The sequence below is a fragment of the Neolamprologus multifasciatus genome, chromosome 6 (assembly GCF_963576455.1).
Source record: "Neolamprologus multifasciatus chromosome 6, fNeoMul1.2, whole genome shotgun sequence".
In the NCBI taxonomy this organism is placed as follows: Eukaryota; Metazoa; Chordata; class Actinopteri; order Cichliformes; family Cichlidae; genus Neolamprologus; species Neolamprologus multifasciatus.
The window spans coordinates 18,533,644-18,548,025 of NC_140444.1; the positions used below are offsets into that span (position 1 = coordinate 18,533,644).

At 36.0% G+C, this 14,382-nt stretch overlaps 1 protein-coding gene across 2 annotated transcripts; it reads right to left on the bottom strand.

Annotated features, from left to right (window-relative positions):
- Positions 1-1,219: 1,219 nt before the first annotated feature.
- LOC146516825 (uncharacterized) lies at positions 1,220-11,531 on the bottom strand. 2 transcript variants are annotated; one of them, XM_085162520.1, is made up of 5 exons: positions 10,828-11,531; positions 10,301-10,693; positions 8,672-8,890; positions 8,430-8,491; positions 1,220-7,181 (listed from the first exon to the last, which is right to left on the bottom strand). In XM_085162520.1, the coding sequence occupies exons 1-5, from the start codon at positions 10,862-10,864 to the stop codon at positions 7,083-7,085; spliced, it is 810 nt and encodes a 269-aa protein (XP_085018646.1). In that variant the 5' UTR covers positions 10,865-11,531; the 3' UTR covers positions 1,220-7,082. The 2 variants fall into 2 exon arrangements, with proteins under 2 accessions (XP_085018646.1, XP_085018645.1); XM_085162519.1 differs by lacking the exon at positions 10,828-11,531 and having other exon boundaries at positions 10,301-10,777.
- Positions 11,532-14,382: the final 2,851 nt, after the last annotated feature.

Genomic DNA, 14,382 nt, shown 5'->3' on the forward strand with positions numbered 1-14,382 from the left:
GGGTGTCTAATAATTTTGGAGGAGTTACGTTGTCGAGAAATTGATCAATTTTGTTTTTAGATGGGTTTATTTGTGGTGTATATAAAGTTTCATAGAAATCCCTAAAAATTTTGTTTATTTTTTTAGGGTCATATATTGTATTCCCAGATAAATCTTTAACAGCACATATGGTTGTTTTTTCTTTATTGATTTTTAACTGGTTAGCTAGAAATTGACCGGATTTGTTACCGTTTTCAAAATTTTGCAAGCGAAGTCTTTGTACTAAGAATTGAGTCTTTTTATTAATAATTTCATTTAATTCTAGTTTTGTTTTGCATATTTTGTTCAATATTTCTTGATCTTGGTGTGACACATAGGCTTCTTCTAGGGATTTGATGGTTTTTTTTGTAGTTCCTGAATATTTTTTTCTTCTTTCTTCTTATGTGATGAGAAACATATTATTTTACCTCTCATCACAGCTTTCCCTGCTTCCCAGAGGACAGATGCTGATGTTCCAGGAATGTCATTATAGCCTAACTATAGAGTCCATAATTTAGTATTTGATGAAGTCTTCATCTTTGAGTAGTGATGTGTTAAATCCCTAGTTTTTACTTGGTGTAGTGTTCTTCTTATGTATTAGTGTTAGTGTTAGACACAACGACCGAGACTGTATTTGTATAGCGCTTTACTTGGTCCTAAGGACCCCAAAGCGCTTTACACTATACACAATCATCCACCCATTCACACACCCATTCACACACTGGTGATAGCAAGCTACAGTGTAGCCACAGCCGCCCTGGGGCGCACTGACAGAGGCGAGGCTGCCGGACACTGGCGCCACCGGGCCCTCTGACCACCACTAGTAGGCAACGGGTGAAGTGTCTTGCCCAAGGACACAACGACCGAGACTGTCGGAGCCGGTTACAAGATGAACGCCCAACTCTTGAGCCACGATCGCCCCATTGTATATAGGGTGAATCTCAGTGTCTGAGATATCACTCAGCAGTGAGCTACTGACTAGGAGATAATCCAGATGAGAGTAGGAGTGATGGACATGTGAGAAGAAAGTATATTCCTTACTGTTGGGGTGAAGGGAGCGCCATGCATCGCAAAGACCAAAGTCGCTCATATACTGTTTGATTATATTTGTGGACTGCCAATTGTGCTGAGTTCCTGCTGTATTGAGCCTATCCATTTCTTCATTTAGAAGCCACTCATCTTGACTCAGCCTACATGTAGGTTTTGTTTTGTCTCTGTGGGTTTCCTGTTGGCCCGATTTCATGGGTGTAATGATGCATGTTGGTATCTCTTGCAGAAAGCGCTTTTTTGGTCCGCAAGTGTCTTTTGATTGCAGAATAGATGCAGATCTTTGGTTTCTGTTATTTCTCCATCGCATTTATGTAAATGAGAGTAGGCCAAATAACAGCAACATACCTTTGTAATCCCAGAAAATAAACCTTTATACTTTATAAACTTTGACAACATATTGTGCAGATAATATCTGGCACACATGCATGATATTGTAATGCTTGTGGTCTGTTACACAGCAGGGGTCTCTACTACAGTTATAGTTTGACCCTGGTAAGTGTTAGCCATTTAATATTGCAGACTGAAAAATTAGAGTAGAATCCATATTGAATGGGATTGTTGTTATTATATTGTCATGTAATTGTATTTTTTCTTACCTCCTGCCTTGGCTGTTTCTAAATGAAGTAAAAATAAGGCCGTGACTACAGGGCTTTGTTTCCACAAGTCACTGTTTAGTTTCACAGCAAGAGAAACTTGTTCACATGACTCGTGCAACACTCTATATATTTTCCATTTGATGTTTTACAATTGGCTTCTGGTCTGACTGTCACTTCCAACACTGATTCACTGATTAAATTATGAATGCAGGACACAACACCTGGAATACAAACAGAATCCCAAAATGTGGAGATATTGAAATGGCTGTTGCTCTTTACAAAACTAATAAGGTGACCAACCAAACATTGTTGAATGTATCAAAAAGCAACTAGGGGGTTTTGTATCTTCCTCAAGAATGTTTTGACATGCAGGTTGGAGCAGCCAGCAATCGAACCACCAACCTTTGAACTGACCTACTAGATGACCTAGATGCCCTGCTCTACCTCCTGAGCTACCACCACATCTATAAATGCCATTTTAATTATATCCTTAAACAGTCTTCTAACTTCCAATATTCACAAGTGTAAGGTTGTTCTCTGAATAATTTAATGGATTCTAAATGTGCAATAGACTCTAACAGTGCAAACTTAATTTACAATAGAACTATGTATTGTGTAACAAATATTTTGCAGTCACCACAGAGACTGTTACCCCACTAAACAGATATGGTGACTCAAAGATGAACATTTTATAATCACAAATACTTTTCTTCATTGTCATAGAATTTATCTGAATGCTATGAAGGATTTGAAGCTATGAAGCATTGAGAATATAATTTTTGTTTTTAAAGTTAAATCTAAAATGTGAAATTTTTAACTCAAAAGAGACAAATAACAATAATTACAAACAAATGTTCAGATAAAACTATGCAACCAACTTATATGTGATGATGAGCTTTAGAAACAGTGAGAAACGTTACCCTGCATTTATCACTGACACAAAACGAAAGGTGTCGATGACATTTTCTTGTTTTTTTCTTTTCTCTGTTCTCTCTGTTTCTACTGTGACTGCACATTAGCAAATGTGCTAAAAACCTGTAGCAAAAAACAAAACAAAAACTGCATTGTGCTAATTAGTCACATGATAAGCATTTATTATATTGGTGTTTTTTAAAAAAACATTTCGTCTAATGTCTTTATTCATATTATTCTTTAAAAATGGAATTTCATTGTTTAAAAAAAAGAGTCATGCAAAGATAACCAGTTTACCAAATGAGTTGCCAAAAAACAACTAGTATAACTTATTTTCAAACGTAACACATAAGTTATTGTAACATAACCGGACATTCTGTTGTCTGTGGTTTTAGGGGTTTCTTCATGTCAACAAACATATTTTAAGTGCAAAAAAGCAATGAGGCAACGCCTTCAACAGGCCACTCATCTTGACCAGCCTACATGTAGTTTTTTTTTTTTTTTTTTGTCTCTTTGGGTTTCCTGTTGGCCCAGTTTCGTGGGTGTAATGATGCGTGTTGGTATCTCTTGCAGAAAGCGCTTTTTCATCTTCTTTCTCACATTTGCAGCACCGGTGGCTTAAGTATTTATGTATGTTTATTTTTTAAATAATACAGACAGTTTCTGTTTAACATCCCACACAAGTACACAAGAATGAGCACTGCTTTATATGTATTTACACATCCTGTATAATATATCATGTAGGGGAAATTATTAATTAAAACACAATGAATTCATATATATTCATATATTTTGGTCCCCAAGTGTCTTTTGATTGCAGAATAGGTGCAGATCTTCGGTTTCTGTCCATCGCATTTATGTAAATGAGAGTAGGCCAAATAACAGCAACATACCTTTGTAAAATGCAACACAGTTCAACAGAACCTCAAACTACATTCTCCAAAATTATCACACAGATGTATCAACCAGTCTCAAGACAATCCCAGAAAATAAACCTTTATACTTTATAAACTTTGAGAATGTATTGTGCAGATAATATCTGGCACACACGCATCATGTTATAATGCTTGTGGTCTGTTACATAGCAGGGGTCTCTACTACTGTTATAGTATTGAATGGGAGTGTTGTTATTATATTGTCATGTAATTGTATTTTTTCTTGCCTCCTGCCTTGGCTGTTTCTAAATGAAGTAAAAATAAGGCCGTGACTACAGTGCTTTGTTTCCACAAGTCACTGGTAAAGTAACCATGGCACATATTCATTGTGCAAACAGAATAAATGTAATATTTAAATCCCAAATAATGCTGCTAAAGATCTAAATGCCAAACTTCTTGAAAACATTCAGCATGGACTTCCTCACACAACCACTAGAGGTCACTTAACATTGGAAACTAACTGTAGATCTTCATAAAGTGTTTGCACTGAAGTCTTCTTGCTTGCAATCCAAAGAAATGAACAAAATTGCAACAGCATCATCATGAAAATGATAAAAGTTTGAGAAATTATAAATCTATATGAAGATTAGAAGTGTGAGTAATTTTACTATTTTTATTTTTTATGACATGCTGTTTTCTTATGCTATACTGATACTTTGTGTATCTGTGGTCATATATGGGTGTGATTTGCTCAGCAACCGCTTCTGAGCTTTAGGTTGAAAGCAATCCTCTTCCCACATATGCATGCAGAGTATGTTATGGCAGTTTATTAATAGGAACAAAACTGGCATCTAATAACAGAACTGTCATTTAGGTTTAACCGTTGCGTTTCAGTGTTTACCAAAAGAAAAAAATTGTGATTTATTAGCATTTCAACCCCAGACTCCTCGTTTCTGGCTCATTTGAAAAGAACATATAGAATAAAATAAAGCATTTTTCATTACTTCTTATTGTAATGTATGTTATGAGCCTGGCCATCAGTCAAGAATGCACAAATTGAAGGGTGCACAAAAGCATTCAACAGGCCACCAGTGTGCAGATTGTGTTGTTCTGCATGCTGCAGTCAGCTGTCCAAGGGCATGCTTATTCTGTGGTTTTCCTGTGAGCCTGCTGCTCACTAGATGGTCTACATTATGGTTATGATTTGTCAACTCTGTTATCTCAAACCCTTGAAATGCACCATTCACAGATTAAAGTTGAAGATGAAGTGGAAATTTAAAGCATAATCATTGCAAATACAAAAAGACAGCTAGAAGAGAAAAGAGTGATATATAGATGTCACATTCATGTCACATTCATCCTCAGACTCATACTCTGTTCTCTGGTTTAAGATATTTCTAGCTCTGCAGCTCTGTTAACAGAGACCACTGAAAGGGCATCTGTGTGTTAGGCTTACAGTGCAATTCTGTTTGATTCACAGTAATTTTTCTGAACTTATGGCTTACCGGCACAGTGCAAGGGATGACGTGTGAAGTTGTACAGAATTTTTAAAAAGATATCTTATAACAACTAAGAGTCAGTGTAATATTATGAAGTACAGATTTCTGCGTCAAAACAAATGGATTGAATTAGGATCTAAAGGGGCCGTGTGTGTTCGGCTGTTTAATGTAAAAAGAAAAACCATATCAAATTAACGGGCTTCTTTCAATGTAGAGAAATAGCGGCTCTACTCTGAGCCCCACCCCAATGGCCAAACTTCTCACCCTATCCCTCGTCTTGGTTGACATGCCTCTTCAATGTCTCATGAAAATCAGGGACAGTACTGCGGGATTAGCAGACCAGGTGGTGGTTCCTGTCTTTAAGAAAGGGGACTGGAGTGTGTGCCCCAACTATGAGTGGATCACACTCATCAGCCCCAGGAAAGTCTATGCCAGGGTGTTGGAAAAGAGAGTCCCACAACTCTCTGCTAATCCAGGGTTGGGTAGTGGGACTTCCAACCCCGTGAAGAAAATATGGTGGAGACTGTTGTTTCACCCCTTCTAATGTCTTGAAGAATGTTCCCTTATCAGAGGGTAACAAGATCAGCATCTGCCGACACACTTTAGCTGTGTCCCAATTCAGGGTCTGCACGCTTGAAGTACGCATTTTAAGTGTGATTACGTCACCGCCACGCGACGACGGCTGTCCCAATTCGAAGTGTACTTCAAATGCATACTCCAAATGCGCCGTCGATTTCCCCAAATATCAAGCGTGGTCCGGTGCACGCTTCGTGGTCCCATATATCCCACAATTCATAGTGCGGTGGTGGGTGTGGATAATTTTGCCGCAAAATACGGCAGAAGGGAGTGGCCGAAGAGTGAACTGTCAAAAGTAAGTACTGAATATGACGCCACTTATTTCTGTGCGAATGTCTCATAATAATCTGACAATAACTATAATATTGGCCATATTATATTTACATTACCACAGTGAGATGATTTTAGTCTCATGAACAACATGAGCTAATTGTTATTTACTAACTACTCTTGAAATAACTGTTTGGTACAGAAATGAAGCCCAACAATCATGTTTTACAGTCCTGTGGTCTCAGCCTCAGATACTCAACTAATCAAAGTGATGTCATGACAAAAATGATTGACCAACAAAACATTTTTTCTCCTTCATTTCTGTCAAACAAAGCTGTATGTAACGTTTCTCGCGGTTAGTATCATGGTTGCTAGGCAACCTGAACAGCGCGACGAAGGCTAGACCGTCCCATTTCACAAGCCTCTCACTTCCGCACTTCTCGTACTTATAGTACGCACCGTACGTAGTACGCGTAGTGTGTGTACTTCAAGCGTGCAGACCCTGAATTGGGACACAGCACAGTCTGGGTCTTACAGGATATGACTGCTGTCCCATGTGCTCACCCTGTCTCAGTTCCATCTACCTTCTTTTGCATTTGCATCTCTCTCAACCTCACAAATGAACCATCTATGTATTTTTGATATCGCAGACATCGTCATATTCCAAATCCTGTGAGCTGCTTTGTGTTGCTTTGATTTTATATGATATGTTTGTAATTATAGTTTGCATGCCAATTTATTTCCAAATAAAGGCCAAGGAAAATATTAGAAGACAACATCGGTTTGGTATGAGATGTTTGTGCATAAATATCTTTATAAAGTACATCAGTAAAAATATGTTTGCATATTGAGGCTTGTGGTGGTGTGTCCGCAGAGACAAAAGATAACCATAAAACTGATTGAAAAAAATAGTGATAATAATTTTAGAGAGCAGTTTAAATAATTTCAAGGATTAGTCTAAATCAACAATTAAAAAAAGGGCAAAGGAAGTATACTCTCTAAAGACATTCAACAGACCATGGGTATGAAAAGATATTTTTTATTTAAAAATTTTAGTTTCCTATAATAAGCGCTGTAATTTACACAAATCTGACAAAATCATCAGAATTCATCACTCTGTTTCTAGATACTTTGCTAGTTTTACTTCTAAAGTTATTTACATGCAACAGTCACCAAAAGTACAATTTAAGGAAAACATAAAGAACAATTAAAACTAAAAAGTAAAATTCAATAATGGCTAACTCTGTTGAGTTACAAATAAATAAAACAAACTACATATATAATTTTCAGTGGAAGACAGCGTTTTCTCCATCTTGAATCTGTCTAAAGATTTTTTGTCCATTTTGAGCCTGGAACCAGACTTGTGTTAAACACAAATCTTCATCCTGAGAAGCAATTTGACATTTAGAATCATAACTTATTCTGCTATGAAGTAATTACCTAAATGAATACTGCAATCATTAGAACAATATGGAATTTTAAAAAAGGATGTTCTGTTTGAAAGCCATATGTCATTAAAAAAGTACTGACACATTATTTTTGTTTATCAGTGTTGTGTGTAATGTATTACAAACTAATAAACTGTTATAATCACATTATAGTTAGGGATGGGAATTGATAAGAATTTAGCAATTCTGATTCCATTATTGATATCACTTATCAATTTTATTCCTTTTCAGCTCCACTTTGAGAGCCAGCACCATCAGTAAGCAGCATATCAAATATATTACATTTGTGCAAGTTATTCATGCTGTGTGTTCTAATGTCTGTGAATGTTGCAGGTATTTCCCCTCTTTGTTGTGATCAGTGTTGCAGTCATTCCTCTAATGAAATAGTGTATTACACATATTACACAGAACACTCTTCTTAAAAGTAATGCAGTGCATTACTTAATTAATGAAATTAATTTATTACATTACTCTCGCATTTCTCCAGAAATTATCTGATATTAGTGGTCATTTAACAATATAAACCTACGAGCTACAGCCCCCCACACACAATACAAGTACTTGTGCTAATAAGGACACACAATTGATCTTTCTCTTAGTTTTTATGTATGAACCCAAAGCTGACCGCACATAGCCAAGTTGAAAACAAGCACAAACAGACTTTATTCTGTTGAAACATGAACAGGTAGAAATGGAGGCTTCAGCCTGACTGCTAATCACTTCCTTTGTTATATAAGTTCAGGCTCTGGCTGTTTTGCTGGGGTCAGCACTCATTTAACTTTAATGTTACTCTGGGATTTTGGCTATCTTAGCACTAGGTAGCGTTGGCATGCTTTCATGCTTTCATGCTTTTGTTAAAAGTTTTTTTTCCCTTTCCTCTTCTTTTTGTTAAAATTTAATCACTTGTGTTCATTCCCATTAGGATAGAGATTATGTTAATGTGTGGGACTGTAACAGAAGGTTTATATAGTTAACTGCTAGCTATGTGATGCAAAAATATTGTAATGACTAGCTAAAAAACATTTCTCCATCATTTTGTAATTTTGTACAGTAATTGATGATCTTATAGTAAGTAATTGATAATAATGTGTATTACATTACTCTTTTGAATAGTGACCCACACACAGCTGTTTATGCAATAAAAAAACAAAAACAAGTGAACAAAATGAAGAAGAGAAAGTTTACCTCATTCTGTCTCCTTTGATTATTGTGATCTGGTCTGTTCTGAAAAAATTGAAGTTCTTTTTCTGCATAAACAAAAATACACTACTAAAAATACATACTGGAGCATTCAACAGCAACAGTGCCATTAAGAATTTGCCATTTAATGGTTGTAGATAGTTTTGTGGAGGACTGTGTGTGTGTGTGTTTGAAGGTGAGTCAAACAATTCAAAAAATTAAATTCTAATTATTAAAATATACAGTACCTGTTTTCCGACACAACTGATAAATAAAAATAAAGGAAAAAAATGAAATGAGAATAGAAAATCCTGGTGTAAACATCATCAGCCAGGGCACGAGACTGGAACCACAGGTTCTGTTGTAGACAGCATGAGGAGTGGAGTCAGCTCGAGTATTGGAGTCAGAGTGAAGAGTGGAGTCAGGGCAAGGACTGGAATCAGGGCAAGGACTTGTGTGTGGTGAATCTGCATGAAATATGTAGTGTATTAGATCTACATTTTTACTACAATCCAGTTATGTATAGTGCTTTGTATAGTGTGTTTAGTTTACACATTATAGAAACACTGTGTAGCAATCTAGTTTAGTACTGACTTTAGTTATTGTACGTCTTAAGTGGCAAGCACACTTCTCTGTTTACTTCATTTAAGATGACTTTCAATCACAAGAAAGCCCCACGCTAAAGTATATCCTGCTTGATCGTCTTTTCTACTCTAAACGGACTATTATTTACAAAAGTAATACCATAATGCATATACAAATACTTCAAACCAGCAAATAAAATTATAAACACATTAAGAAACATTTTTTACAGCAAGACTTACCTTTGCGTTCCCATTTGAAAAAAATCAGGTTTAATAATATTAACATCATTTGCAGTTTATTATTTTCCTTTATGTATTTTACTGGATATTAAACATGAGTATTTTTTAACCAAGAAGGTGATGCAAAAACAATAGCCAAAAACTTGGTGTGCAGTCTGTGCTTAAAAGTTTGTGGAAACTGGACAAGTGCAGGACAAAAGAAGTGGAAGACCTAAAACACTATCTACACCAAATGAACTGCATTTGAAAGTGATTTCCTTAAGAAAATGTTAAAAAAACAACCCACCAAGACTTGCAGCTGGAAATGCAGCTGGTCCTTCAGTTGATACATGTATGGTTCACCAAGGCTAGGGGTCGGCAACTTTCAACATCATAAGAGCAATTTTAGCTCTTTCTACCAAAGAACTGGCCAAATTATCCAAGAATTGCACTGAAAATCAGGGGACAAATCAGGGACAAAATAAAAAAATAAATAAAAATGAGGGATGGGTAAAGATTTTTGCTTATGTCAGAATTAAATACAGTTGATGTAATGCACAGAAGCATTGTCTTTGTTAAACAGACTTCAGCAGGACAATGCCCCCAAACCTACAGTCAAAGTCATTAAGAACTATCTTCAGCCTAAAGAAGAACAAGAAGTACTAGAAGTGACGGTATGGCCCCCACAGAGCCATGATCTCACCATCGAGTGTATGAAGAGACAGAAGGATGTGAGGAAGCCAACATCCACAGGAGATCTGTGGTTAGTTCTCCAACATGTTTGGAACAACCTACCAGCCGAGTTCCTTAAAAAACTGTGTGCAAGTTTACCTAGAAGATTTGATGCTGTTTTAAAGTTGGGCACACCAAATATTGATTTGATTGAGATTTATCTTTCATTTGTTCATTTACTGCATTTTGTGGATTGATGAAAATAAATGATTAACACTTCTATTTCTGAAAGCGTTCTTTGTTTACAGCATTTTTCCTTACCTGCCTAAAACTTTTTCACAGTACTGTATGCATATATATAACAAACCAACAAAAAAAACCCAATCACACATGAGTACTTACTGATTAAGATTCTTGTTGCGATACTGGCATATCTGTGGTCATATCTGACCTGAACGCTTGTGGCATCTACCCACTGTTCCTTTTCAGTTCCACAGTAATAGAGGCCCTCATCAGAATCAGAAATATTCATGATCAGGAGATCATAGGATCCAGAGGACTGATTCTTTTTAAAGTGGAAGCGTAATAGAGAATTCACTGAAATTGCTCGGTCACTGATTTTTTTCCATGCATCTTCTTTTAGTTTCAGAACAAGAGGAGGCTGATTTTCATGGGTACAATTTCTGTACCACACAATATATTCCTCAGGTAATGCTTCACAGTCACAATTCAGAGTGACGTTCTGTCCTGATGTCACTGTCAAATCCACCACTGATCCAGAAATCCAATCACCTCCTGAAACACAAACACAATAACAAATTCTAAGTGTTGAGTACAAGATGTGATGTAGATTTCCAAATAGAGTCGACACATTCATTTAATGTTTTATAATATTAATGTCTAATCTAATTAGTTGTACAAAATATTACCTAAAAGAAGAACAAGAATGACATGAAGGCTGTCCATGTTTGATGATTACCTGCAGTTAAAAGACAGTAAGAATGGTGTGACTCTCGAATGTCATCACCTACGCATAACTTTTCCACTAAAGGAAATGCAAGTTGCGATCGAGTGGTGGAGTGGAACCTTCTATTCTGTGGTTACACTGTGTCGGTGCAATGTCATGTGATGGTCTGGATGTAAAAATTAAAGTTCTTTTAACATGACAGACTGCTTTTCAACATGCTTTTCAGTCTTAGCCATTATAGACATGAACAAGAACACTTAGGGATTGCATCTTCTCCCAAAGGACAAGAGGTACATATGATTTTTGATGAGCTATGATTTTTTTTATTACAACATCCTGACATCAGTCTTTTATGACATCATTCTGATGTTATAGAGTATCATATTAAAAAGGTTAAAAGTTTGCTGTACAGTAAAATGATATATTACTTGATATGCATCCTTGAAATTTTATTTAAGGTCAACTTTGACCTTGGGCACTAACAATAAAGGCCAAGGTGAAATGCATAGCCAACCTAGATACTCATGTACCCCAAGGTCTAGCATACTGTGAAGTTTGAAGGCGGTCCATAAAAACTTTTATTGATTTTTACATCTGGTGTGTTCTTGACCCAATTTTCACCAAAATTTGAAAAAACAAACAGACAAACAAACAGAACTGATTATTTTTTCTTAAGATAATGACACAGTGTAATATGTTGTGTATTCTAGTTCATCTATGTGACCATCTAAGTTCATTAAATGATCACTATGTGACAATGTAATTTATTTAGAGAACACATGACAGAAACATTTGGTTTTATCAGTTGTAGGTTACCTTCTGTGTGCCACGCAGGGAGAGGGTTGGGGGAGGTTTACCAAGATCTAGTGTGACACTCGCACAAATCTCCACGTTACAAACTATTTTCAGTGTGCTAGTGTATCCGCTTCATACTTCAATAAAAATGAACAAATCAAGTTGCTAGATGCATATGAAAACAGATGTAAACTTTATCTGACTCGAAACTACTTCTATTACTACTAAAATGTTACAGTTATTCTTTTTTTTAGTTTAATGGCCTGTAGATTTACTGCTTTGGCTCAGTCTTACAGCAATGATCGAAAACACTATTTTCCAAAAACAGCATAAAAAGCTATCAGCGGGTAAATTTAGTGGAACATTCAACAACTGAAGAGTAACTTTTTTGTCGTGAGTTGGTCAAACTCACTAAGCATAGAGTTAAAAAAAATACGAAATATGTCTATAGTGATGGTGATTTCTGTACTTGAAACAAGAGTGCGTCCCTCTTATCAGAAATCTGTTCTGTCTTTTGGTTTTAGAATTAAAAAATAAAGATTGAATAAAGTACGGGGTTCACAAAAACATGTTGCATTCTGTCGTCCGAGTAGACATTTGTTTCTGTGGTTTTCCTGTGAGCCTACTGCTCACTATATCGTCTACAATGGTGGTGGTTTGTGAGCACCTTCAACTTGTGAGAGTTTCCAAAAATATGGGGCATGCGTTAAAGCTGAAGTGGAAATTTAAAGCATAGCTTAAAAAAATTACAAGAAAAAAAAAGAGTCTTGTTGTATATTAAGAATCAACATTGTGCAGATTTCTGCCAACCAAATGGTAAATGGGGGGATTTTTTGAAAAAATACATATCTTGCATTTTGTCTTGTAGCTGTTATTAAACAGAATTATTTTGCCTTCATGGTGTAGCAAAGACACATATCAGTCAATTCAGGAACATAACACAGTGTAGAAATATGTGAGGTTTCATTTCAGATCTTTTAATAATCTTTAATATGAATTTTGATTTTAATATGAATTATACCCTGGTGCTGAACTGCGTGGTTATTCTCCACCATCATGGTGATAATCAGCCCCTTTTGGTTTGAGATTCCCCTACTTCATCCCTGCCTGCCTGCCCAGCTACCCGTCTTTTCTGCTCATCCATGTCTGGAAACCTTGTTCAGGATTTTTCTGTCCAGAATACCACATTTGACTTCATCTGCACACCTTCTCTCTGGCACCTCTGGTAATACTTCTGCTCAGCCCATCCTTAATCTACCTGTTTACTCACCACCTGGCTATAATTTGGAACAGTATTGTCAACTGCCAACTCCCCCCACGCTTGTCCGGCCTGGTAAAACACTAAGGCAGAATCCAGCTTAATTTAATTAATTGATTAATGAATGAATGAATTGATTGATTAATTAATTTTGACAGAACTCCTGAGACCACCCTTAAGTTGAGCCCTGTCGTGTTCCTCATAACCCTGTCCCTTTACACCTGCCTATTCCACAATAAAGTTGGTTTAACTGCTAGCACTGCTCCGAGCATGCTCCTTGACCCCTGCCTGAACTGAGCTATAAACATAAGACAGATGGCCTCACATTTCAATTCAATTCAATTTTATTTATATAGCACCAAATCACAACAAAAGTCACCTCAAGGCCTCATTTCACTCCAAAAGCTCACAAGAATAGAATAGTTTGTTATATAGAGGAGTTCGTTGTCTATTCAGTGCCCAAAACAAGTCCAAATCATCACCTCTCTACCACTATGTTTGACAGTTGAGAAGAAGTATTGTTTTTGAAGAGTAATAGCTGGAACGCCTTTTGGGTTTTGTTTTTGCATTTTTGTTGCAGTCTCACCCTTTGGTAAATTTCCTGTGATGTCCACTCCTGGAAGGCTTTAAAAACTAATGTCAGCAGAAAAGAACGATTTTAATATTTATCAAGTTAGTTTTTGATTATTTTTTAAATTTCAGTGCTTACAAATTTCTCAGTACAGTGTAAAAGACTTTGCTGTGGTTGAAACTGTGCATTTTGTTATCAAGGACAAGGAAGAAGTGTAGAATTTTTTACAATCACATTTATTATTTATACTACTAATTAGAGAGGCTTAAAAAATGAGCATCGCACCACAAATACAATCACAATTTAATATATTAGCTGCATGAACAGATAACATAATATTTCTGCTTCAGTAAATTTCTGTAAAGGTCTGTATTCTTTGGTATACTGTAAACTACTACAACTGATTTGAAAAAACAAAACAAAACACTCAAACATCATAAACGACAAACACCACTGTTTGTTGTTTATGATGCGTGTCTTTTGTCATCTTTAAGATGATTAAGCAAAAATATATAATTAAACATTTTAACAAAGGAAAAACAAACATGTAATCTAAAAAGCTAAAGCTACTGATTTTGCTATTAAAAATGGCAAAAAAACAAAAAATACACAAATGAACATCTTAGAATTAAAACAAAACAAAACAAGAATACAAATGATACTAATTATTTACATGTGTACACCAATCATCCAAACCATGATCATTCACAGATAAGATGAAAAATATTAATTATCTTGCATCAACAGCACTGTGTGTTTGGCTTCCTTGCAGTTTACACCAGACATCATCCTCAGTGATTAAAGGCTCTATAGGCTCTAGAACAGCTTTGCGTAGGATTGTGCTAATCTCAATCCTTGCAGAAGTTTTTGGTTTAACCAGCATAATTCATTAT

Bases quoted from the DNA above. Each gene is read 5' to 3' on its own strand.
- LOC146516825 (XM_085162519.1), bottom strand. From the start codon at position 10,775: ATGAATGTGTCGACTCTATTTGGAAATCTACATCACATCTTGTACTCA. The intron at 8,492-8,671 runs GTACTGTATATT...TTGTTTATGCAG, and splicing joins TCAGTTGTGTCGGAAAACAG to AAAAAGAACTTCAATTTTTT. The intron at 7,182-8,429 runs GTAAACTTTCTC...ATTGCTTCTCAG, and splicing joins ATCAAAGGAGACAGAATGAG to GATGAAGATTTGTGTTTAAC.